Source organism: Oryctolagus cuniculus, chromosome 17, assembly GCF_051225735.1.
Source record: "Oryctolagus cuniculus isolate XC-2025 breed Fujian yellow rabbit chromosome 17, ASM5122573v1, whole genome shotgun sequence".
NCBI classification, from domain to species: Eukaryota; Metazoa; Chordata; class Mammalia; order Lagomorpha; family Leporidae; genus Oryctolagus; species Oryctolagus cuniculus.
Window position 1 is genome coordinate 62,930,342 of NC_142883.1, and position 25,111 is coordinate 62,955,452.

The following is a 25,111-nucleotide window of genomic DNA, read 5'->3' on the forward strand; positions in this document are numbered from 1 at the left end:
CGGCGAGGTCCCCAGAGCGCAAGGCCCAGGGCCCCGGCGAGGTCCCCAGAGCGCAAGGCCCCGGGCCCCGGCGAGGCCCGAGGTGCCGGCGGCGGCGGGCGCGGGCGGGTTAACGGGGCGGAGTCGGCGCTGGCCCAGCCCGCGGCTCCCGAGCCGCCCCCAGCGCCCGGCCGGCCCGGCAGCGAGAGCGGCGCCGCCATGGAGGCCACCGGGGTGCTGCCGTTCGTGCGCGGCGTGGACCTCAGCGGCAACGACTTCAAGGTGAGCGGCGATCCGGGCTCGGCGCGGGCACCACCTCGCCCGCCTCCGGCCACACTGCGGGCGGCGGCCGGGGCTCTGCGGGCCTCCCCACCGCAGCCCGCAGCCGGCACCCCGGGCCTCCGCCCAGCGTCCCCCCGCGGGAAGGCCGAGCCCGAGCGGCGCGGGCCCAGGCCGGGGGAGGGCGTGGGCGCTGCGGGCCTGCGCACCGCCGCCCCGGGGGTCTCACGGCCCAGCCGGCCGCTGACTCAGGGCCGCCGCTGCCTTGGCTGCCCAAGGGCGGGCCCGGAGGCGGCTCATCACCGCCCTGCGCTCCATCCTGTGTGGTCTTGGGCAAGTCACTTCCCCTCTCCCGGGCCTGGGTTTTTCTCATCCGGAGAAGGGACTCGAGTCTACCCTGCGAGTGTAGACTTGCGGTCTGGACGCTCTGGCTGGGGGGAGGTTCTCAATATGGGTAGGGGCGCCCAGAGCCAGAGCCAGGTGGGCGGGGCTTCCGGCCGGTGATGGGCAACCTCTGGCCTGTCCACTTAGGCGTCTCAGGGTGTGGGGCGGAGGCCGGCGGGCTCCTGTCCAGCCTGTGTTGTCCACATCTGTGCTGTCCCATCTCCGTTCCTCGTCCCGACCTCAGCCATCCCCACTTGGGGTCTCCACGCTTCTCCCCTGGGCTTGGGCGGGCCTGAGTCACCAGCTGGGAATGTGGCCGGTGGGGGGAGGGGCACAGCCCCTGGGCACTGGCTGCAGCGGCTGCCCCAGACTCGGCCACGAGGGCTGGGGGGGGGGTGTTGGGGAGGGGAACACGGGGAAGGAAGGAGGTGGCACCCACTCGGGCAGGGTTGGGAGAGGGGGACACAGGGCAGGGGACCTTGCTAGGAGTGGCCAGGGTGCTGAGGGTACGGGGTGGGGGTGGGGTCCCACAGCCCAGGCAGACCCAGAGTATGGGGCCCAGGAATTTGAGCTAAGCTCACCACACAATGGGGGGGCCAGGATATCCCCATTTTGCTTGGCCCCTCCTGGGGCTCAAGGGCAGTAGCAGAGACCCTCTTAGGCCTCCGCTCTGGCCCCTGGAGCCTCCACGGGTAGGGGAGGGGCTTGGGCCAGTAGGGAGGGCTCCCCTGGAGGGGGCGGGGCCTGTGGGGAGGATCTTGTGGTTGTTGAGAGTTGGCTGTGTGGCCTCCCTCAAATGTGCCCACGGGCAGGGGGAGCCCTCTCCCAGGCCAGCCTCAGCACACCCCCACCCCCACCCCAGGGTGGCTACTTCCCTGAGAATGTCAAGTCCATGACAAGCCTACGATGGCTGAAGCTGAACCGCACAGGCCTCTGCTACCTGCCCGAGGAGCTAGCCGCCCTGCAGAAGCTGGTGAGGAGGGGTGGGGTCTGTGGGGAGGAGGGGCGGGGCCTTGGGAGGATCTGGCAGACAGGGAGGGGATGAGCGCCCCGTCCTGGGAGGTGTGCAAGAAGCTGGGTCTGAGCAGGAAGGAGGCTGTGGGGGCGTCCTGGGCTGGCGCTGGCCGTCTGGGGCTGTGCAGAGCAGGGGTGGCAGGTGGGGACTGTGGATACCCCCGCCCCGCCCCACTGAGCCTCCGCTGCCCCGCCCTGGCACAGGAGCACCTGTCCGTGAGCCACAACAACCTCACCACGCTTCACGGGGAGCTGTCCAGCCTGCCTTCTCTGCGGGTGAGTGCGGCGGGTGCCGGACCCCAGGCAGGGCCCGGCCGGCTTCTCTGCCAGGCTCCGGGCTCTGGGGCCCTTTGTCGTGGGTGGACGTGGCGTGGTCCCTGTGGGTGGGGACAGCTCCACGGGTGCCAGGCATGCCGAGTGGACGTCCACGTCCCCCCATGCCTGACGGTGTCGCAGATGAGGACATGGCCACAGGCGCAGGTCACTCGCCCAAGGCCACACAGCCGGGCAGCCGAACAGCTGGAGTCGGGGGGGCGGGGTTTGGCCAGTGGGCGCTCTTCCCTGCTGGATGTTAGACTGCTGGCCGGGCCCTCGGAGCCTCAGGGAGGTGGCCCTGGCCCCGGCTGGAGCCTCAGCCCTGGGAGCTCCCCCGGAGCCAAGCCGGGCTCTGCCACTCCCAGCTGTGTGGCCTGGGACAAGTCCCTTCTGCAGATGGGGTGGCTGGGAGGGCCAGTGGGGACCCCGTGGGCAACCGCACAGCGCTGCGGAGGTGGCAGGGGCGGCCCCGGGGTCGCATGGGTCCCCGCTCTGTCCCCGACCTTAGGGAGGGAAGCATTTCCGGTCAGCCCACGTTGCCCTCTCTTCACTCCAGCCCCCTCCATCTGTCCTAGCCACCCTCACTCCAAACCGCACCCCATCTTCCTGAATGAACAGGAGGGGTGTCTGATCAGAAACATCTGGGGTTTCCGTGCTGGGCTCTGGGGCACATTTGGGTTTTGAAGCGTGAATAGGAGCTCACCGCGGGAGGCTGTAGAGCAGAGACAGGGCAGGCCCAAAGGGGCCCACCTCTGCCTCTGCCTCTGCCTCTTCCCGGGGCGGGGGGTGGAAGCCAGGAAGCAGGGACTCTCGTGGTCTACCCGCAGGCCATCGTGGCTCGAGCCAACCAGCTGAAGAACTCCGGAGTCCCTGACGACATCTTCAAGTTGGAGGACCTTTCTGTCCTGGTCAGTGGCTGCCCGCCCAGCTGCCCCCTGCCAGCCTCTTGGTCCAGTCCCCACCCATCGCGATGGCCCCTGGGCCCACTGTTAGCCCAGTTTACAGACGGGAAGACTGAGGCCGGAGCGGGCCTTGCCCGAGGTCACGCCTGGAGTCCCAGCCCTAGCCCAAACGCCCCTCTGCCCGAGGCCCCAGCCGCTTTGGCCCTGAGACCCCCTCATGCCCTGGCTCTCAGTGCCTTACCTCATCGCCAAGGTTGGCAGAAGCAGGGTGGGGGCGGGGACGCCCCGACCTGGGATTTGGCCCGTCTCCCTAGGACCTGAGCCACAACCAGCTGACCGAGTGCCCGCGGGAGCTGGAGAACGCCAGGAACATGCTGGTGCTCAACCTCAGCCACAACAGGTGCCCGGCCAGCCGCGCGCACGTGCCGGGGGGCGGGGGTGGGGTGGGGACGGGGCTGGAGGGCTGGGGCCGGGGACCTGAGGCCGGGGCTGGGCGTGAGTGTCCCCACCCCGAGGACTCAGGCAGCGCCGTCCCCCGCCCCGCCCACAGCATCGACACCATCCCCAACCAGCTGTTCATCAACCTCACCGACCTGCTGTACCTGGACCTCAGTGAGAACCGGCTGGAGAGCCTGCCCCCGCAGATGCGCCGCCTGGTGCACCTGCAGACGCTGGTGCTCAACGGGAACCCGCTGCTGCACGCGCAGCTCCGGTGGGCGCCCGGCTCGCTCCCCTCCCCGCCCCCGCCCCTGGGGTACACGGGGCGCCCCGCCCCTGCCCCTGACCGCCTGTGTGTGTCACCCACCCCTCCCCCAGGCAGCTCCCGGCCATGACAGCCCTGCAGACGCTGCACCTGCGCAACACCCAGCGCACCCAGAGCAACCTGCCCACCAGCCTGGAGGGCCTGAGCAACCTCGCAGGTGACCCCCCCACCCCCCGCGCCGCCTCCCGTGCTCAGACCCCACGCCCCCTCCCCTCCCCGGGAGAAGGGCACGGTTGCGTTGGGATTGTGGCTGTCCGTCTGTCACAGCCCTGGGGCCACCAGCAGCCGGTGCGGGCCCTTGGTGATCCACTCAGGCTGAGTGGCTTTGTCCAGAGAGAAACAGCTTGGAAAGGTTGTCCCTAGCCTACAGCGACACAGCCCGGGGCTGGCCACCCGGTACCTACTGTGGCCCCCGGCTGGCTCATGCTCCCACGCCCCCTCCCCTGCCCAGACGTGGACCTGTCGTGCAACGACCTGACCAGGGTGCCCGAGTGCCTGTACACCCTGCCCAGCCTGCGCCGCCTCAACCTTAGCAGCAACCAGATCCCGGAGCTGTCCCTGTGCATCGACCAGTGGGTGCACCTGGAGACCCTGAACCTGTCCCGCAACCAGCTCACCTCCCTGCCCGTGCGTCTGGGCCTGGGGCCACGCGGGAGGGCCGGAGGGGAGGGAGACGTTGGGCTGCTGGGCCCCAGCCTGGCCCTGACCGCTCGCCTTCCCCCCCCCCCCCGCCGCTGCCCTGCGCCCCCCGCAGTCGGCCATCTGCAAGCTGACCAAGCTGAAGAAGCTGTACCTGAACTCCAACAAGCTGGACTTCGATGGGCTGCCCTCCAGCATCGGCAAGCTGAGCAGCCTGGAGGAGTTCATGGCCACCAACAACAACCTGGAGCTGATCCCGGAGAGCCTCTGCAGGTGCTGCGCCGGGAGGGGCGGGGCCACGCGGGGGGCGGGGCTACACCGGGGGTGGGGGCCCGAGGCTGCTCCCACCTTCTACAGGGTCACGGTGCCCGCGAACTTGGGCTCCTGGCGCTGAGATGGCCCTCAGGCAGAGAGCAGGGACCCCTGCCCTGCCCTGCCCTGCCCGGTGCTCCTTCCCCGCCCCGCCCGGCCCCGCATCCGTGCCTCCTTCCCAAGGCCCCGGCCAGCTCTGTCCTCCCAGGTGCCCGAAGCTGCGGAAGCTGGTCTTGAACAAGAACCGCCTGGTGACCCTCCCGGAGGCCATCCACTTCCTCACGGAGCTCCAGGTGGGGGCGCCGGGTGGAGGCCACCGTGCAAGGCCCCCCTCCCTCCCAGGGGTGGGCAGACGGGAGCCAGGGCCTGGTTGTGGTGCGGCCGGGAGAGTGGACCCCAGGCAAGGCTGCAGCTCTGTCCCCGTGCCCCGCACCCAGGTCCTGGACGTGCGCGAGAACCCCAGCCTGGTGATGCCGCCCAAGCCGGCCGACCGAGCCGCCGAGTGCTACAACATCGACTTCTCGCTGCAGAACCAGCTGCGGCTGGCGGGCGCCTCCCCTGCCACAGTGGCCGCGGCCGCAGCCGGTGAGTTGGGGGGGTTGGAGGGGTGGGGGCGCCCTGGCCTTTGGGAAGCAGGGGGTTCCTAACGGATGCTGGGATGTTGCCCTGGGGCCCCTGCTTGGCTGGATGCCCGAGGGGGCGTGGCCCAGTCGGTCCCCAGGTGCTCACCCCGCCCCCGCCCCCGCCCCCAGCAGGGAGCGGGCCCAAGGACCCCCTGGCTCGCAAGATGCGGCTCCGGAGACGCAAGGACTCGGCCCAGGATGACCAGGCTAAGCAGGTGTTGAAGGGCATGTCGGACGTGGCCCAGGAGAAGAACAAGAAGCAAGAGGTGAGCAGGGGACCCTGAGGTGTGGACAGCAGGGGGGCGGCCATCCCGGGGGCCCTGACCACCCCGACGCCCGCCCCCTCCCCCTCCCCAGGAGAGCGCGGAGGCGCGGACCTCGGCGGCCAAGGCGCGACGCTGGGACCAGGGCCTGGAGAAGCCGCGCCTGGACTACTCGGAGTTCTTCACGGAGGACGTGGGCCAGCTGCCCGGGCTGACCGTCTGGCAGATCGAGAACTTCGTGCCGGTGCTGGTGGAGGAGGCCTTCCACGGCAAGTTCTACGAAGCCGACTGCTACATCGTGCTCAAGGTGGGGCTCCCTCGCCTGGCCCTGGTGGTGGGGCGGAGGTGGGGGGCGGCGGCCCAGGGAGACTGACCCAGCCGTGCCTCGGCTCCCAGACCTTCCTGGACGACAGCGGCTCCCTGAACTGGGAGATCTACTACTGGATCGGCGGGGAGGCCACGCTGGACAAGAAGGCTTGCTCTGCCATCCACGCCGTCAACCTGCGCAACTGCCTGGGTGCCGAGTGCCGCACCGTGCGGGAGGAGATGGGGGATGAGAGCGAGGAGTTCCTGCAGGTGCCGGGCCCCCCGCCAGCCGGCACGGAGGGGAGGCCCCGGGGCCAGGGGAGCGGGCGCCCATGCAAGCCAGACCCAGGGACTGAGCAGGGAGCAGGGAGGCCTGGTTGAAGGGGTGTGGCCAGGAGAGATGAGGAACCGGGACCAATAGCGGCTGGAGGTGGGGCCGCAAGGGGCGGAGTCTGGCATACACTGAGCATCGCCCACTTGGCTGCACACACCCCCATGCCCCAAGATATCCCCACATCCCCGTGCCGCCCCCTACCCTGGTAGGCTCAAAATGAACGCATGCGTGGTGTTTGTACCCCGACCTTCCACGGTGTTTATGGTTTTTTAGCATCACCCGGGGTCTGTGGCGCCTGCATTCCCCCCACCCCCACCTCCACACACAGCTCTGCCCCTCAGCCCGACAGGTGGCATTGGGCAGGGGAGAGGGCAGCCCCGTGATGGGGGAACCGTCCCGCTGCCGTTCACACAGGTGTTTGACAATGACATCTCCTACATCGAGGGTGGCACAGCCAGCGGCTTCTACACCGTGGAGGACACACACTACGTCACCAGGTGAGGAGGGGCTGTGCAGTGGGCGGCGCCGTCCTGCCACCTGTCGTCGTCGGCCGGTTGGACGGAAGGGTTGGCGGGCCCCCTGCCCGCTTGGTGAGCCGCCCCTCGCTCGGCCCCCAGGATGTACCGTGTGTATGGGAAGAAAAATGTCAAGTTGGAGCCTGTGCCGCTCAAAGGGACCTCCCTGGACCCCAGGTGAGCCCCTGGCATGTGAGGCCACAGTGCTGGCCCTCCTAGCCACCCTTGGGGGGTAGCAGGCCGGTAAGGAGGGAGGGGCTTGCTTTTTCCCGGGGACAGGCACGCCTCGGCCCCCGCTGCAGCTCCCGCCTGCCCACCCCTTCCTCCCCAGGTTCGTTTTCCTGCTGGACCACGGGCTGGACATCTACGTGTGGCGGGGGACGCAGGCCACGCTGAGCAGCACCACCAAGGCCAGGTACGGGGCCGTTGTGGGGGAGGGGCACTTTGTGCGGAGGGAAGTTGCCTGCCTCACTAAGGAGTCTGGGCCCCCCCTCAGGCTGTTCGCAGAGAAAATTAACAAAAATGAGCGCAAAGGCAAGGCAGAAATCACGCTGCTGGTGCAGGGCCAGGAGCCCCCCGAGTTCTGGGAGGTGCTGGGCGGGGAGCCCTCGGAGATCAAGAAGCACGTGCCCGACGACTTCTGGCCACCCCAGCCCAAGCTGTACAAGGTGAGCGGCGGGGTGGTCCTGATGCACTTGCGGGATGGGGGAGCAGCCGCGAGAGGGCGCCACCTAGTGGAGGAAACAGCCTGCCAAGGCCCGGAGGCTCCAGTCCGGGAGTCCAGCCATTGGGGGAGTAGAGATGAAGGCTCTCCGTCTCTCTTGCTTGCTCGCTCTTCCTTTCAAATAAATGCGTGTATCTTTTATTTAACCTCCCCTAGAGCAACCGTGGGGTGGAGGCGGGAGCAGTGAGCCACCCCGCGGGCGAGGCTTCTGTCCCCAGACCCTGTCCCCACCCCCACCGTAGGCGTCTCTTCCTCCCGACAGGTGGGCCTGGGCCTGGGCTACTTGGAGCTGCCCCAGATCAACTACCGGCTCTCGGTGGAACATAAGCAGCGGCCCAAGGTGGAGCTGATGCCGGGGATGCGGCTGGTAAGGCGCCCAGGGGCAGCGGGTGGAGCCGGGCTGCCCGCCCCGGCCGCGGGCCCTGACCGCCAGCCTCCGGCCCACAGCTGCAGAGCCTGCTGGACACGCGCTGCGTGTACATCCTGGACTGCTGGTCCGACGTGTTCATCTGGCTCGGCCGCAAGTCCCCGCGCCTGGTGCGCGCCGCCGCCCTCAAGCTGGGCCAGGAGCTGTGCGGCATGCTGCACCGGCCGCGCCACGCCACGGTCAGCCGCAGCCTGGAGGGCACCGAGGCACAGGTGCGCCCCGCGCTGCGCTGGGGCCCGCCCCGCCCCCCGAGACCGTGACCCTGCCCTCGCCCTCAGGCGCGAGCCCCCGCCCACGGCCGCCCCCCCCCCGTGTCCCCCCAGGTCTTCAAGGCCAAGTTCAAGAACTGGGACGACGTGCTGACGGTGGACTACACGCGCAACGCCGAGGCCGTGCAGCAGGGCCCGGGGCTGTCCGGGAAGGTGAAGCGCGACGCCGACAAGACAGACCAGATGAAGGCCGACCTCACGGCGCTCTTCCTGCCGCGCCAGCCGCCCATGCCGCTGGCCGAGGTGGGCAGGGGCCAGGCCCTGAGGCTCCCGGGAGGGGCGGGGGCCGGGGAGGGGCTTGGGAGGGGCCATGGCTCCGCACAGCCCTGGGGGCGGGGCCTGGACGCCAATCAGCCCTGGGGGCGGGGCTGTGTGGCTGTTGGGCGGGGCCTGGCTCTGTTCCGACCTGGGGGCGGTCCGTGCCGCATGTGGGCGGGGCCTGGGCGGAGCGTGGGGGGGCTGGCCCTTATTAGACCCCGGCGCGGGTCTGTGCCACGAGCAGGCAGAGCAGCTGATGGAAGAGTGGAACGAAGACCTGGACGGCATGGAGGGCTTCGTGCTGGAGGGCAAGAAGTTCGCGCGGCTGCCCGAGGAGGAGTTCGGCCACTTCTACACGCAGGACTGCTACGTGTTCCTCTGCAGGTGCCACCCCGGCTCTCCCGGGACCCTCCCCCAGACCCTCCAGCGGCGTCCGCTCCCCACCCTGCCCCTCCCCGGCTCCCCCCCCCACAGCGTCCACTTCCCACCCTGCCCCTCCCCGGCTCCCCCCCACAGCGTCCACTCCCCACCCTGCCCCTCCCCGGCTCCCCCCCACAGCGTCCACTCCCCACCCTGCCCCTCCCCGGCTGCCCCCCACAGCGTCCACTCACCACCCTGCCCCTCCCCGGCTGCCCCCCACAGCGTCCACTCCCCACCCTGCCCCTCCCCGGCTCCCCCCCACAGCGTCCACTCCCCACCCTGCCCCTCCCCGGCTGCCCCCCACAGCGTCCACTCCCCACCCTGCCCCTCCCCGGCTGCCCCCCACAGCGTCCACTCACCACCCTGTCTCCCCTCCACAGCGTCCACTCCCCACCCTGCCCCTCCCCGGCTGCCCCCCACAGCGTCCGCTCCCCCCCTGCCCCTCCCCGGCTCCCCCCCACAGCGTCCACTCCCCACCCTGCCCCTCCCCGGCTGCCCCCCACAGCGTCCACTCCCCACCCTGTCTCCCCCCACAGCGTCCACTCACCACCCTGTCTCCCCTCCACAGCGTCCACTCCCGACCCTGTCTCCCCGGCTCCCCCCAACAGCGTTCATTCCCCCCCCCCTCCCCGGCTGCCCCCCACAGCGTCCACTCCCCCCCCCCGCCCCTCCAGCTCCCCCCCACAGCGTCCGCTCCCCACCCTGTCTCCCCCGGCTCCCCCGCAGGTACTGGGTACCCGTGGAGTACGAGGAGGAGAAGAAGGCAGACCCGGAGGAGGAGGGGGAGGAGAAGGCGGCGGAGGAGCAGCCACCGGAGGAGGACTTCCAGTGCACCGTGTACTTCTGGCAGGGCCGCGAGGCCTCCAACATGGGCTGGCTCACCTTCACCTTCAGCCTGCAGAAGAAGTTCGAGAGCCTCTTCCCCGGCAAGCTGGAGGTGGGCCGCCCGCCGCTGGGGGGTGGGGGGCCGGGAGGGCCGTGGGGCAACACCCTGACCCTGCCCCCCGCAGGTGGTGCGCATGACGCAGCAGCAGGAGAACCCCAAGTTCCTGGCCCACTTCAAGAGGAAGTTCATCATCCACCGCGGCAAACGGAAGGCGGCGCAGGGCGCCCCGCAGCCGAGCCTGTACCAGATCCGCACCAACGGCAGCGCCCTCTGCACGAGGTGCCTGGCGGGGGCGGGCGGGGAGGGCCGGGGGAGCCCCCGACCACCCGCCCCCTCGCTGACGCGCCCCACGCCCCTCCCCTCGCAGGTGCATCCAAATCCACACGGACTCCAGCCTGCTCAACTCCGAGTTCTGCTTCATCCTCAAGGTGGGGGCGTGGGCGAGCCAGGCCGGCGGGGGGTAGGGGAGAGGGGGTGGGGGCGAGGCCGGGGCCAGGCCTGAGCCGCCCGGCCGCCTCGGCTCCGCTCTCCAGGTCCCCTTTGAGAGCGAGGACAACCAAGGGATTGTGTACGCCTGGGTGGGCCGGGCGTCGGACCCGGACGAGGCCAAGCTGGCGGAAGACATCCTCAACACCATGTTCGACGCCGCCTACAGCAAGCAGGTGCGCGGGGCGGGGCAGGGACAGGTGGAGGGGCAGGTGCATGGAGACGGGGCGGGCAGGGGGGGAGCTGGGGCCCGGGTGGGGCTGACACCCTCCCCGCAGGTCATCAACGAGGGGGAGGAGCCCGAGAACTTCTTCTGGGTGGGCATCGGGGCTCAGAAGCCCTACGACGAGGACGCCGAGTACATGAAGCACACGCGGCTCTTCCGGTGAGCACCAGGGCTGCGCCCCGCCCCGCCCCCAGGCGGCCCCTGCCCCTGCTCACTCCTAGCGGCCCCGCCCTGCCCCGCCCCTCAGGTGCTCCAACGACAAGGGCTACTTCGCCGTGACTGAGAAGTGCTCCGACTTCTGCCAGGACGACCTGGCCGACGACGACATCATGTTGCTGGACAACGGCCAGGAGGTGAGGCCCCGCCCCGCCCGCCCCATCTCCCAGGGCCGGCCGTGAGTGCGGCACTGCAGCGCCTGCTGTCCCCCTAGGTCTACATGTGGGTGGGCACCCAGACCAGCCAGGTGGAGATCAAACTGAGCCTGAAGGCCTGCCAGGTGAGCCGGGGGCCGGGTGCTGGGGGCCCGGGGCGGGCGGCCGCATGCAGCCCTGCGCCCACCTCCTCTCCCCCCGCCCTCGGCCCCCAGGTGTACATCCAGCACCTGCGCTCCAAGGAGCAGCCCCGGCGCCTGCGCCTGGTCCGCAAAGGCAACGAGCAGCACGCCTTCACCCGCTGCTTCCACGCCTGGAGCGCCTTCCGCCAGGCCCCGGCCTAGGCCCGCGCCGGCCCCGCCCCCGCGTCTGCGTCCCCCAGCACACAGCCCCGCCGGTGCCCTGGGAGAGCAGACTCCACCCCCCGGGGATAAAGCACAGGCGGTTGTTCTCTAAGAGACAGTAAATGCTTTTATTTTCAATATTAAAAAATCAGTATTTTTAATACTAAAACCACTAATTTTAACAAAATGACAGAAAAAGATCCCCCCAAGGTACAATCTACAGGGCCCGCCCGACTCCCCTCACACACACATACACGCACACATCTGACCAGGCCTCAGTGGTCCCAGGTTCTCACGCACGCACGCACGCGTAGGGCTGGCCCAGGAGCAAGTACCAAAATAGTTTCAGAAATGACCATGGAGGCCAGCACAGGCGTTAGAAAAATACTCTGCGGAGGGAGGGGGGCGGGGAGGTGGCCCAGTGCACCCCGGTGCCACCCACACCCCAGGCTGCCTCGCTCGGGGCCCACTCCAGCCCCCAGGTTAGCAGGTGCGGGTCTGTGTTAGGGGAGGGGCCGGCAGGAGGCGGGCAGCCCCGTGTGCTGGCCCACGCAGGACAGCGGCAGTGACGAGCGCCAGCAAGGAGGTGTCAGCTGCCGTCCGTGCCCGGCGCAGACCCCCACGGGGCAGGGCCAAGCCAGGCTCCAGGCTGGCTCTGCTGGCGGGACCCTAGCTCGTCAGCTGCAGCCGCTGACACACGTCTGACCTGGCCCCACCCCACACACCTGTGAGTCCAAGGGCGAGCGGCCGGCTCTGCCTTCCTGACCCTCTGCTATGAAAATCACTGCGAGGCCCCCAGGGAGGCGGCCAGGTGCGGGCCCCCAGGGAGATGGGGGGCGCTGGGCAGGGCCCTGCAGCCCCTCACTTGATCAGGATGGCGCAGGCGTGGGCCTCGTCCCCCGACAGGTTCCTCAGGTTCTTCTCTGCCTCCTCGGGAGAGCTGGGGGTGCAGTGGTGGTCAGAGGGGAGGAAGGGGGTGGAGGGTAGGGGGCGGGGGGCAGGGAGGGGCGGCGGCCTCACCCCAGGAACTCCTTCACATCATCCACCGTGACGTCCCCTGTGGTGTCCAGTGTTGTGTCCGCGCTGGTGGCCGAGTCCAGAGACATGGGCGACAGCGTGGCCTCGGGCGGCTCGGGGGTCTCTGCAGGGAGCCCAGTGATCACCCACCCAGGGCCCTCAGCGCCCCATGCCCCTGGGGGCCAGGTGCAGACACCCCCGCCCCGCCAGCCTCAGGGGCTCAGCTGCTGGTCCCGGCTCCCCGGCCAGGGCCGCCCCCGGCCCACAGTCCCTCACCAGCTCCCTGGCTGTGGGCAGGATCCGGGCTTCCCTCGCAGCTCTGGGGGGCCAGGATGATGCCTGGGGTCCCGTTGGCCTGGCTCAGCTTGGGTGACTCCTGCAGCCTGTGGGCGTGGACAGGGCCACAGTGGGTGCTGCCAGCAGGTGCCCCGAGGTGGCAGGGGAGCCCCGGCCCTCCCGACACCCCACACACCTGGCCCGCCGGGCATCTCGGGGCCAGCTGATGTCCAGCGAGCACAGTGGCTCGGTGATGTTGCGGGCACTCAGGGAGAAGCGTTCAAACTCGGACGGGGAGATCAGGTAGAAGCCTGGGCGGGCGGGAGAGCAGAAGCAAGGGGGTGTCAGGAGACAGGCGGCGGCCGCAGCCCTGGGCCAGCCCCCGGCCCCGTTCCCGCAGGCCTCACTCACCCTGGCCGTGCCGAGTGAACACACAGGAGGCGATACCGCTGATGTCCTCTTTGCGGATGCACGCGTAGTGCACCTGGGGCCGCAGGCCGGGCACCGAGAACACGTGCACGTCCCCCAGGTTGGTGAGGCAGGCCAGGCACGTCTCGGCATAGTCCTCGCAGGCCACGCTCGCAAACGTGGCCAGGGCCACCTTGCGCACGCGGCAGCCCTCGTGGGCTGTCAGCTTGAACTTGGTCTTGGCACTCACTTTGGGCAGCGTGAACACCTGGCAGCGGGCAGGCAGCCCGTGAGCACGGAGCTGGCCGGGCCCAGGCCCTCACCCTGCCGCCTGTATGCCCGGGACACACGGACACACGTTCCTCCCCCAGTGCAGGGCATCCCAGACGCTGGCCAGCCTCCCCCATCTGGGGTCACCCCGGCCTCGCGGTGTGGGTCTCAAGGTGGTGTCTGCCGGCTGGTGGCATTCCCATGGGCCTGGGGAACGTGGGCAGGGCCCCGAGGACCCGCTCACCTTGAACTGTTCCTCGGAGGCGATGAGCACGGCGTGGCCCCCCTGCATGTCGGGCGCCTGCGCCAGGTCCCGAGAGGCCTCGTAGGGCTCGGGCAGCGGGCGGCCGCGCCCGTCCAGCACGGCGATGGCCACCACGGGCGCCCGGTGCATCAGCTGCACCTCCTTGCCCAGCACGGCTTCCACCGCCCGCTCGGGCCGCTTCTCGCCGCCCGCCGAGGCTGCCGGCACCTCCAGTGCGTAGGCAAACACGGAGCCCGAGTTGGTGCCCGCCCACATGGTGGGCCCATGGTGGGCCGCTGCGGAGACGGGGGTGCCGTGAGAGGGCGCGCCACTTCCGGCACCCGGGCGCGGCTGCCATCTGCGAACCCCACACAGCACCCTGCCCCCTCCAGCCCCATCCCACAGCACCCTCAGCCCCCGCCCTCCATCCTCATTTTGCAGGCCACCCCAGCCCCTGCCGCACCCCCACCCACAGTGGGGAGACAGAGCCTCTTGACCACAGAAAACCCCAGGCCACCCATCAGCCCTGCTCTGGCTGTGGCAGCCGAGCACCACACACTCCTTGGAGACGCGGAGCAGGATGGAGGGGCCAAGGAAGGTGTGGCACCCACCACACAGCACCCTGACCCACTGCCGGACCTAAGCCAGCCCTGAGGTGCCAGCTGCCAGCCTCGGCCACCATGAACGGGAGTCAAAACCCCATGCCTGGGGCCGGCGCTGTGGCGTAGTGGGTAATGCTGCTGCCTGCAGTGCCGGCATCCCATGTGGGCGCCGGTTTGAGTCCCAGCTGCTTCACTTCTGATCCAGCCCATTGCTAGTGCGCCTGGGAAGGCAGCAAAAGATGGCCAAGTGCTTGGGCCCCTGCACCCACGTGGGGGACCTGGAAGAAGCTCCTGGCTCCTGGCTTCAGCCTGGCCCAGCCCTGTCATGGCCACCTGGGAAGTGAACCAGTAGATGGACAATCCCTTTGTCTATCTCTCCCTTTAAAAAAAATTAATTATAAAAAAACTGTGACCTGCTTCGGGCACATTTAGGGGGTAGGAAAATCGGACAAAGGCCTGTGACAAATACCTGACACCAGACAGCAGCCCCTGGACAGAGCCTGTGCTGAGACGTGGGCGAGGCAGGCAGTGTGGGCGTTGGGACGCGTGTCAGACTCCTGCCCGGGCTCTCACCTCAAGCACCGCAGCGAAGCCAAACGGCTCAGTGCGGGGTGCAACAGGCTCACCAGCGGCATGGGGCCATCAGTCAGGAGCACAGGGCAGCCATGTGCCTTCTCCGTTTTAAAATCCTCCACAGTATGAGTTAAAAGCCAATCAAGGAATCGGGCCTCCCTGGGCCCTCAGCCATCCTGCCCTCCGCCTCCCTCGCTCCGTCCAGCTGTGGGCGGGGCAGTCCCCCACGCGGCCGACCACAGGGCCTTGGCACTGGCCGCTGCCTCTCACCGTTGTTCCCCAGAACTCGTTGAGGCCTGCCCAGCTCCAGCTGCCCCCACAGAGGGACCGTGCAGGTGGCCACCAGGGCACCCTGGCACACAACATTCTGGAACCCTGGAGGCACAGTCCCCGCGCCCCCCGGCCCCCACTCCCACCCCAGCCTCACCATCTCGCAGGAACGTGTCGGCGAAGTAGAGGCAGCGCACCACGCCCGAGAGGGAGTCGTCGGCAGAGCGGGGCTCGATGCGGCGCTGCACGGGCGTCATCTCCACGTCGTGGGGGCAGGCCTGCTCCGCCAGCTGTGCGTTGGCCTCCTGCAGCTACAGGCGGAGCGGCCCTGAGGCTCAGCCCTGCGCCCCGGGGTGCCCGCCCGCCACCCTCCAGCCCACCCCGTCCACCCCAAGGGCTGAGGGCTGCTGCGAGGGGACGGCGGGGGGAGGGGAGTGGGGCGGCGCCCGGCCCAGCCCACCTTGCTGTTGGCAGTGGCAGCCCGCTTCTTGCCCGAGACACGGCTCTTGCGGATGCGCCGGAAGGACTGGCGCAGCGACTTCTTGAGCGACTTCACGCGCGACAGCGGCCCCTCCATGGCCAGGGAGTCGTTGGGGTGAAGGGTGCACCTAGGGCCAGGCAGGGGCCGCTCACGCCCTGGCCTCCTGGAGCAGCCCCCTGCTCCTGCCCGCCCCAGGCCCAGGCACGCGGGGGCGGGGCAGGGAGCCGAGGCCTGTCCATGGCTGCCCCATGGGCATCCTTCACGGAGAGGCCAGGTCACTGCTGACGGCGCACAGATGGCTCCCAAAGGCTCTGCCACGCTCACCCAACTGCAGCAGGGGAAACTGAGGCCCAGATCCCCGCCCCGCCCACCCACCTGGCCAGCACAGGAGTCTTGCGCTGGTAGTCAAAGAGGCCGAAGCCGTGGCTGGTGCCGAAGGCCACGAGGCTCCACTCGGTGTGCAGCGTGACGGCGGTGACGGCGGCGGGGGGCAGGCACTGCACCAGCACGCGGGGCTGGAAGCCGGCAGGCCAGGGCAGGGGCCCCGTGCGCGGGCTCAGCCGCTCGTGCCCCTTCCACGTGAAGCCCTCGCGGTCCTGCAGCAGGTCCACGCTGGCCACGCCCACCGCCTGCTCCGACGGCGTGTCGCTGAGCTCCAGCACCAGCACCTACGGCCACGGCCGGGACGGGGGAGGGGTCAGCACGGTGCCTGCACCCGGGACTGTCCCCAGACCAGCGCTTCACTGAGTGCCTACTGTATACCAAGGCCTTGCTGAGCACCAAGGAACGCCGTGGTCACCCAGACCGCCCTACAGCGCCCACCCCAACCTGGGCCTTGTCTCCCGGTTAGTGATGAGCACATACTGAGAACCTTCTGTACACAGAGTGCCAGGAGCACCACACTGACCAAACCCCACAGGTGCCTCCCACCCAGGGCCCTTCCCACACCAAGGATTCCTGGCCCTGGCCCCAGCTGGAGGTCCCACCCCGGGGGACGCCCGGCTGTACCTGGCCCGCGGTGCCGGCCACCACCATCTGGCCCGTGTACTTGCACAGCGCAACCTTCTGCACGCCAAGCCGGGGATCGTCGCTGTAGGGGTCGAAGCAGCCCACCTGGGGGATGACGGGAGGGGTGACGACACCCGACGGAGCAGCGGGGGCGCCCCGAGGCCAGGGGGAGGGGGAGCACCTTGCGGAAGGGCGGCCAGTCATCCTCGGGCGCCTGGGCCAGGCTATCGGCATGCTCGCAGTCCGTCTGGAAGAGGCCGGCCGTGCTCAGCTTGTACAGCGGCCGCAGCGCCACCCCCGACGCGTCCCAGAACCGCACGGTGCCGTCCTCGTGGCTGCGGGAGGGCAGAGGTCAGCACGGCCCCGGTCCCTGGGGGCCTGCGCACCCCACCCTCCTGTGGCCACTCCTTGAGCACCTGCTGTGCGTGTCAAACACCACACAGAGCAAGAGCGTGAGCACCCGCACACACCAGGAGCCCACTACATGCCAGGTGGAGCATAGGACACCCCAGCAGAAGGGGGGGAGGGCCCACGGCGGAGGTCCGGAGGGAGGGCCCAGCAAGGACCCTGAACCCACGGGCCCGTGCCAGCAGCCAGGTAGCTGCACGGGGGAGCCCACGCCATCAGAGGCCTGAGGGTCCCAGCAGGCCGAGGGTGAGGGGCGGGGCAGGAAGCGGCCTTGAGTCATCAGGCACGTCAGCTCGGGCTCTCCAGCGCCTGCCCCAGGCAGCCCAGCGTGGGCAAGCCCAGATTTTCCGGTCCCAGGGCAGGCGCAAGGGAAGGTGGGGCCCTGGGGTTGCTGGCGCCCAGGTCCAGGCAAAAAGGCAAAGCAGGGAGAGGCCTTGAGCAGGGTCCCGGGAGGCTCCAGCCCTATCCACAGAGGACGGGGTGGGGGCGGGCCTGGGTCACTGGGGATGGCGGCTCCCGCCAGGCCCAGGATGGCCTCTTGCGCACACCTACCCAGTGAGCAGGAGCCCTCGCTGCGCCGGCTCCTGGGCCAGGTTCCGGCCCCCGGTGATGGGCCAGCTCTGGGAGAGGGCGGCAGAGGCAGGGGCACAAGATCAGGACACAGTCCCCACCCCACAACCACCACCAAGGCGCGACATCCCACACCGGCTGCTCAGAGCGCCCTGGTACACCTGCCCCATTCCCACCCCAGGCCAGCCCCAGGACGACCCTCCCTCCCCAAGACCCTGCCCGTGCACGACCCCGTGGCACGCACCAGGGCACTGGAGGCGGGCTGGGGGCTCTGCTGCTCGCCAGCGCTCACAAGGCGGGCCCAGAGCTTGGCCGGGACACTGGCTACATGGGCGGAGCAGGTGATGGCGGACGAGTGCAGCGGGGCCAGGTACGGGGCGGGCACGACCGGCCAGCTGGGCGTCTGCAGGTCCAGCACCACCAGCTCCTCCTCCAGCAGCACGGCCAGGGCCTGGGGGTCGTCGAAGTCTGTGGGACAGGGAGGCCGGGTGAGTGTGGCCGCGGGGCATCGGGGAGGCACGGGGCGGGGCGGGGCGCGGCACACACCATCCTGGGGCCGGGTGCTGTGCACCGTGAAGAAGTCGATGACGCGCGAGGTGAAGTCCAGCGTCACCAGCGTCTCGGCCCGCAGCACGCTGACACAGTGGCGGTCGCCGTAGCTGGCGCGCGGCATGCCCCCGCTGAAGATGGTGAAGTGGCCCCTGCGGTGGTCAGGAGCCACACGATCAGGAGCTGTCTGGGCCCGGGCATGGACTGCACGGCCCCCCCACCCCCCCCCACAGGCATCCCAGCCCTCAGGGGCGCCACCCTCAACCGCCTACCCGGATCCACAGCTCCGCCACAGGATCTTGTTGATGGCCTTGCACGGGAAGGGGCCTGCAAAGGTGACACTTCGTCAGCCTCCCAGGCCTGCTCTGCCGGCCCCGGGGAAGCCCGTCACTCAGAACGCCCCCACCCCAGTACTCACCGTAGGGCGTAGTGGCCAAGGTGGGCTGCAGTGTAACGGCGCCACCAGCGTCCGCGGCCCAGACAGCATAGCTGCCGTCGCTGTGCGAGCTGACGACAGTGCCACCGCCACGCCCCCAGCACAGACTTTCCAGCTGCTGGGGGTGGAGACAGGTGTGAACTCCTGCGGGCACGCACGGGGCCCAGGCTGGGGCACGCGCGCCTCCCCCACGTACCTGGTTCCCCAGGAAGAGGTGGTCCACACACCGTGCAGCCTGGTTCCAGATGACCAGCAGGCCCCGGCTGTAGCCGATGAGGATCTTGGCGGGGTCCCCAGGGTGTCCCTGCAGCGACTCCACGGGGCCGAGCGCTTTCCCGCACCGGTAGTCCTCCGGCACGCTGCAGGGAGCGCTCGGGTGAGCCGGCACGGCTTCCGGCCCCCAGCGGGAACCGGGAGGCCCACCTCCCCGCCTCTCACCTGCGCAGAATCTCGTCGGGACCCAGGGTCTGCCCCTCGAGCAGCGTCAGGGTGGGTACATCCAGGAAGAAGACACCGCCACCCTCGGTGCCCAAGGCCGCCGTGTCGCCAGCAGCCACCAGCAGGACCACCGTGATTCGGGTGAGGCTGGGCGGGGGACTGCAGTGGTGGGAGGGGTAGGGGTGAGGGCAGGTCTGTCCACCTGCCAGGGAAGGCTGTGACGGGGGCTGGGCCGCCCCTGTCCGCTCATTATAGGCACCCTCCTTGCTGCCTGGGGCCTACTTATGGGGCGGGCCGGCACCCCAGGAAGGCCCCGGTGTGGTGTGATTAGCCTGCTCAATCATTCATCAGGATGTCGGCGCAGAGAGGAATAAGAATAGGTTCCCCCGGTCTCGCAGACAGGCCTGGGCCCCCCCTGCCCAGCGGGAGGCCAGGCAATCCAAGCCCGGACCTGGAACCTCGGGCAGGCCTGCGGATGGGACCCCACTGCAGGACCCCGCTGGAGGGTCAGGGCTCCCCACTCCAGGCAGGGCTGCGGAAGGAGAGGCCCCCTATACTTTTTTTTTTTTTTTTTTTTTTTTTTGACAGGCAGAGTGGACAGTGAGAGAGAGAGACAGAGAGAAAGGGCTTCCTTTGCCGTTGGTTCACCCTCCAATGGCCGCCGCGGCCGGCGCGCTGTGGCCGGCGCACCGCGCTGATCCGATGGCAGAAGCCAGGAGCCAGGTGCTTTTCCTGGTCTCCCATGGGGTGCAGGGCCCAAGCACCTGGGCCATCCTCCACTGCACTCCCTGGCCACAGCAGAGAGCTGGCCTGGAAGAGGGGCAACCGGGACAGAATCCGGCGCCCCGACCGGGACTAGAACCCGGTGTGCCGGCGCCGCAAGGCGGAGGATTAGCCTAGTGAGCCGCGGCGCCGGCCAACCCCCTATACTTTTACCCCAGGGTCAGGCCTGGGCCATCCCGTGGGCCCCCGGGACCCTGCTCGACCCCAAACCAGCCCTTTCGTCTATGGGCAAAAGGCTCCTTGCCCACTCCCGACCCAAGTGGCCAGGGGAGCTTTGCCCGAACCGCCTGACATCCCCGCCACGGCAGGGAGGCAGGGCCGGCCCTCAGGCCTGGGCACTTCCTGGCACTTGCAGCTGGTGCGGCTCTCGCGGTCAGGGAGCAGACAGCCTGCCTCTCGCCTGCGGTTCAACAGCAACCTCCCATCAGGCCCAAAACGTCCACGGAGCACACCTCCATCAACTGCCACTCTGGGGCCAGGCCGGGCTCAGGGCGCCTCGGACCCACACCACAGTCCCCGGGACTCCCCTCAATCCCCGCCGGGAGCTGGCCGCGGCCCAGTATTCCGGTACCTGGCACCGTCGAAGCCGGACCGGCTGGGTGGCTGGAAGCTGAGCGCCTCCTCCAGGTGGGCGCAGCCATCATGGTGGGCGATCTCCCAGAGATGCAGGCTGCTGTCGTCCAACAGGGTCAGGAGGCGGCCCTGGGGGGGACCAGAGACCGAAACTGGGCTGGCCTGGGGGGAGCGAGGTGGGACAGGGGTGGGGGGCTACAAAGGTGGGGGCAGAGGCTCACCTGGCCCGGCAGAAAGTGCATCTGGGTGACAGTGGCTGTGTCCCGGTGCAGGCCGGTGAACTCCACGCCGGGCGCACCGTAGCTGAGAGTGACGGTCAAGGGCAAAACCCAGCAGGCACAGACCAGGGAGCACCCTAGGCCTTCTCTTCTTAGGAGCCCGCCCACCAAGGTCCTCCGAAGGCCTAGTGGGCCCCCTTCCCGAAGCAGCTCCCATCCTGTCCCCCCCAAGGGATCCCCAAGCTCCACTAGTGGGACCTTCACCTCCTCATCTGTAAAATGGGCCCATGACTCCCACTTGCTCTGGCTGCTGGCCCAGAAGTGGCGCACACCCGGCAGCGGCTCCACTCCATCTCAGCCGCGGGTGTGCTGTGTGGGCTCTGAGAGCCGCGTGGTGCAGGCCGGGGGTGCAGGGCCAGGCCCGGGGAGGAAGCCCAAGGGCAGAGGAGTCCAGGCTGCCTCTCCCTGCAGCTTCAGGCCAAACTCGAGGGCAGGGAGCCAAGAGGAAGGGGCGACGCCCCAGGCGGCCCACTAGGCAGAGGTACAGACAGCGCCTTGGAGGGATCCGGTGACTCCGAGTGCCCAGCAGCCCAGGACTGCCGGCAGCCCCCCCCACCCGAGGAGGGCTTTAGGGAGGGGTCAGCAACGTTGCCCCAGCAACAAGGCAGAAGCTGTTGCCTGGAGTTGGAGCCTGGCAGGGTACACAGAGGAGGGGACAAAAGAGGGAACAGGAGCAGCTGGGCGGGAGTCAGGGTCGCCAAGGAGACGGGCCGCCTCGCAGGGGGAGGGGCGGCTCCTGGGGCCCGGGGCCAGCCCCTGCAGCCTCAGTTTGCCGCAGGCAAGGGCTCCAGGCTGTGCTAGCTGCAGCGGGAGGAAGGGAGGCCCAGAGAGCCAGGGTTCCAGCCTCCTCTCTGAGGGGGTTTCTGCATCGTACCCCAGGTTCTCTGTGAGCCTGAGGCACACCACCCAGGAGGGGCAGCTCAGGACACCCCCCGCGCCGCCCCCGCCAGACAGCCCAGCACCAGGCTCTGGGACAGCCTCTCGGCTGCAGGCCTCACCCGTGGAGGCAGCTCTCGCCCAAGAGGGTCGGGAGCAGCAGGCCAGGGAGTGGGTGCTCCGAGGCCAGGTGTAGGGTCGCAGCAGCCCACGGGAGAAGAAGGGACACCCCAGCCCAGCCACGGAGCTGGCAAAACACAGGCCCCGACGCCCCCCCCCCAACCCCGGCCAGCACCAGCAGCCCGGGCTGAGACCCTTCTATCCCACGCCCTCCCCTTTCCAGGCACTGCCCGGTTTTCTGCCAGTGAACGTCCACACGTAGGTAAATGAGGCCGAGGGGCACGGGTGGGCACCCTCCTGAGACCCGCACCTCGGTCTGCCTGAGGGCCGCCGGGGTGGGCTTCTCCAGGGCAGGCAAGGAGGCATTCAACAGCCGGCCACCGCCCCCCCCACCCTGCCCCCAGCCCGGGCCCTGCCGGGAAAATGCGGGCTTTGTGCAGCTCACACAACCCATTGTGCGGCTGCCAGGATCCAGGTGGGGGCCCTGCTGCGTCCGCCATGCCCAGCCTGGCACTGCCCCCAGCCCCCTCCCCGAACACATGCGTCTTCACACTCGCCCACGTGTGTGTGCCCACTCGCCAGGGCCCCCCGGTCCACCTGCCACCCTCAACAGGTACCACAGCCCAGCCCCACCGGCCAGGCCACCCTGCTCACAGCTGCTGGGATGGTGGCAGGGTTGCCTAGGTAACCAGCTGACCGAAGCAGTGAGGGACAGCTGTGGCCACTGTAAACTGACCCCGCCCCCCATCACCCTGTCTCCCTACGCGTCCACAGATGTGCTCCAGGCCCCAGCCTGCTCCAGGACCCCAGCACTCGGCTTCAGTGCCTTCGCCCTCGCTCCCGAGCTGGGCTCCGCAGGGCTGGGTGCTCCCAAACAGGCTCCGGCCCACCTCCAGGCCGCGGAGGATACATCTTGACAGCCCCGGACCGGGTGCCGATGGCCATGATGCGGAGTTCGGGGTCGAAGGCCAGGGCGCTGGGCTGGTTGGGGAAGCCATGCTCCACAGTCTGCGAGAGAGGGGACGCACGCTCAGGCCCCAGGTGGCCGCCGGGCTCTGCCATCGACACGGGGGCCCAGAGCCAGGCTCACCTGCTCCTCGTGCCCCAAGGCCTTCCAGTCGGTGGAGGGGGGGGGTTGGGAGCACCATGCTACATGACTTTGCTGCGTGCACGGCCCTGAGGCCCACCCACCTCAAGCCCCGGTTCCCTCAGTGCCCCACCCCCCCACCCCGCGACTGTACAGCGCGAGGCTTTCGGGGTGCACAAGGACCCCACCTGCCCTATGGGGGGCTTTGCACCCCGGTCCCAGAGGCACAGAGCTCCCCAAACACGCCTCGCGAGGAGGTCAGAGGTCAAAGACTAGGAGGTCGGAGGTCAAGGGCTAACACCTGGATTCCCTCCAGAGACAGGAAGACAGATGCAGAGAGAGGTAGCTTCCTGTCTAGCCGCTAAAGGCACTGAGGGTGGTGTCCAGGGCCGGTGCAGTGCGACCCCTCCCCCTGCCTGCCAGGCCTTCTTCCATACGTCCTCCCAGAGGGCCCTGCCGGTGTACCTGGGCCCACAGTGCACCATGCAGGGTGTGTGGGCCACCAGTGCCTCCAGACCACCAGGCTAAGGAAGCTACACACTTGCAAGAAGCCCCATGCCCAGGGGGGTCATTCTGCGGCCTGCCTCCCCAGCCTCGGCCTGTCCAGGTAGGGCCAGAGCCTACCGGGCAGCTGGCCTGGCCACAGGCCTGAGCCAGTTCACAGCACCATGCCAGCCTCAGTTTCCCATCTGGGCACGGCCATCTGAGGACAGAGCCACCCATGGGGCTGGAGAGCCACAGTGTGGGGGGGGGAGCTTCCCCTTCCCACCAGCACCGCCCTGGGCAGACCCGACCTGGTCAAGTGTCCAGCAGGCGGGCATCTCACACACAGCGCCCCCACACAAACATACACTGGGCTCCCCACCTGACAGAGGAGGAGGGAGACACAGGGTGAGGTCATGCACACGGCACCTGCTGCCCTCACACCCTACACGCCAACCCACTGGAACTACTACTCAGCAGAAGCCCCTCCCCTGCTCAGGACCCCCTTGGGCTCCCAGGTCAGCGGAGTCAAGGCCAAGTCCCTCGCTTCCCCCACCTGACTGCAAGGCCCACTGCCCCGCACTCCCCACATCTCAGGAGGCCTCAGATCCCTGTGCACCGCCCAGCCCCCCACCCCTGTCCACACCCCCCACACCTGGCCCTACCTCAATTCCCACCCAGCACTGTCTGCCGTCCAAGCTGCTCAGACTTTGTGGCTTCTCTCCCCCGACTCCCACTAGCACATCAGTCCCCCGAGAGCTCTACGAAGTCACTGTCCCTTTTGGTCACTGCTGTGTGCCCAGCACCTGGGAGCCCCAAGTGAGTAGGGGCTCGGTATTAAAGACGAGGAGCGCACGCACGTTCCACACATCTGAACCCAGAGCCTGAAGTCCGTGCTCACCCCGGCCCCAAACTCAGGCCAGGGGCCCCTTCTCTGGGAGCACTGGCCAGTCCCTTCCACGGCCAGGCCACTTCCCCGAGACCACGCGCCTGCCACTCATCGCCACCCAGGGGAGGCTGAACCTCACCCCCAGCTGACTCAGGCCCCACTGCGGAAGTACCCGCTCCAGCCTCGCATCGCGGGTCTCTCCCTACGGGGCTCACCCTCACAGCCCTGCGGCACGGAACAGGTGCCCACCACCCAGGCAGGAGCCCTGAGCCCCAGCCTCCCTCCTGGGCCCTCTAAGTCCCCCCTCCCACAGTCAGAGCCCTGCCTGTCCCAGCTGGGGGCAGCTCAGGACCACAGCAGCCCCTCAGAAAATCCTGCCTTGCCCTGCCCTGCCTGCCCCTGTCCCAGACTGTGAGTCCAGGAGACGTGCCCCGAGGCGCAGCCAGGCATGGTGCCTCAATTTCCCTCGCAATGAAACGGCGGGGGGGGGGGGGGGGGGGCAATGCTCCGTCCTGCTGTGGGCTCCGGCTCCCTTGCCCCATTTCACAGCTAGGCAAATTGAGGTACCCCGGCTCCAAGTGCAGCTACCTGCACAGCCAGGCGATGGCCCCTGGACTCCCGGGACTCCCGCAGGACAGAGCGAAGCGGGGGAGTGGGAAGGGGGTGTGTGCGTAGGGACTCATCACCAGACGGACTTCCCAGCCCCACCGCCAAGATCTGCCTCCACCCCTCACCCCTCCCGCAGGCTTGGGTGTGAAAGCAAAACAAGAACTCGGGGTCTCCGGGCAGGGGCACGGAGGGGGTCCCGAGGAGAGCCCACAAAAGCAGAGAGCCCCGCAGGGGGACGGGAGGCGGGCAAACAGCCGGAGACACACGGACCGAGGCGGAGACGCCCCCCGCCCCCCAGCACGCACGCACCGACCGAGGCCAGGGAGACGGTGCAGGGCGGCGCGGAAGGGGCCGAGACCCCCGAGACCCCCATGGAGACGCGCAGAGCCGGGCCGGCCAGGCCCGCAGGGAGCCCGAGAGGCGGGCGCGCAAAGTCGGCGGGACCCAGCCCCAGCCAAGCGTCCGAGCGCGGAGCAGCGGCAGGACGCGAGGCCAGGGGCCCGCCGAGGGGGCGCCGGCCGCGCCCGCCAGCCGCGCGCCCCCTCCCCCGCCGGGCCCGACGTGGCTCCGACCCCGGCCCCCCGGCCCGCCCCTCGCCGCCTCAGCGCGGGCCGCCGCCGCCGCCGCCGCCGCCGCACCTTGTGGAAGGCGAAGAGTTCCTGCTTGAGCTTCTCGCGCTGCGGGTCGGCGCCCTGACGCCGGAACCGAAACTTCATCATCTTGCGCCCGGCTGCCGGCGCCGCCGCCGCCGCCCCGCAGGATGCGCCGCGCGGCCCCGCCGGTCCTGAGGCGCGGGCGGGGCGCCAGGCGGCCCGGGCGCGGGC

At 69.4% G+C, this 25,111-nt stretch overlaps 2 protein-coding genes across 6 annotated transcripts; one reads left to right on the forward strand and one right to left on the reverse strand.

The window, feature by feature from the left end:
- Window positions 1-27: 27 nt before the first annotated feature.
- FLII (FLII actin remodeling protein) lies at window positions 28-11,187 on the forward strand. 4 transcript variants are annotated; one of them, XM_070061545.2, is made up of 30 exons: window positions 34-261; window positions 1,505-1,615; window positions 1,861-1,932; window positions 2,799-2,879; window positions 3,188-3,273; window positions 3,424-3,585; window positions 3,690-3,793; window positions 4,088-4,263; window positions 4,391-4,548; window positions 4,796-4,880; window positions 5,025-5,172; window positions 5,343-5,476; window positions 5,568-5,780; window positions 5,870-6,049; window positions 6,528-6,610; window positions 6,731-6,805; window positions 6,960-7,043; window positions 7,125-7,296; window positions 7,615-7,719; window positions 7,800-7,991; window positions 8,103-8,291; window positions 8,551-8,690; window positions 9,453-9,663; window positions 9,737-9,891; window positions 9,980-10,040; window positions 10,146-10,274; window positions 10,377-10,483; window positions 10,572-10,677; window positions 10,755-10,820; window positions 10,911-11,187. In XM_070061545.2, the coding sequence occupies exons 1-30, from the start codon at window positions 199-201 to the stop codon at window positions 11,037-11,039; spliced, it is 3,777 nt and encodes a 1,258-aa protein (XP_069917646.1). In that variant the 5' UTR covers window positions 34-198; the 3' UTR covers window positions 11,040-11,187. The 4 variants fall into 4 exon arrangements, with proteins under 4 accessions (XP_089173202.1, XP_089173201.1, XP_069917646.1 ...); XM_070061543.2 differs by having other exon boundaries at window positions 36-261; window positions 5,340-5,476; XM_089317076.1 differs by having other exon boundaries at window positions 28-261; window positions 10,755-11,187.
- Window positions 11,144-25,111, reverse strand: LLGL1 (LLGL scribble cell polarity complex component 1). 2 transcript variants are annotated; one of them, XM_070061548.2, is made up of 22 exons: window positions 24,926-25,111; window positions 22,130-22,227; window positions 20,167-20,248; window positions 19,944-20,074; window positions 18,590-18,748; window positions 18,348-18,510; window positions 18,134-18,266; window positions 17,988-18,042; window positions 17,713-17,867; window positions 17,411-17,634; window positions 17,149-17,216; window positions 16,370-16,523; window positions 16,189-16,293; window positions 15,556-15,848; window positions 15,160-15,307; window positions 14,857-15,010; window positions 13,255-13,550; window positions 12,744-13,008; window positions 12,529-12,643; window positions 12,333-12,439; window positions 12,060-12,180; window positions 11,144-11,979 (listed from the first exon to the last, which is right to left on the reverse strand). In XM_070061548.2, exons 1-22 carry the CDS (start codon window positions 25,004-25,006, stop codon window positions 11,901-11,903), a joined length of 3,186 nt encoding a protein of 1,061 aa, XP_069917649.1. In that variant the 5' UTR covers window positions 25,007-25,111; the 3' UTR covers window positions 11,144-11,900. The 2 variants fall into 2 exon arrangements, with proteins under 2 accessions (XP_069917649.1, XP_069917648.1); XM_070061547.2 differs by having other exon boundaries at window positions 18,134-18,269.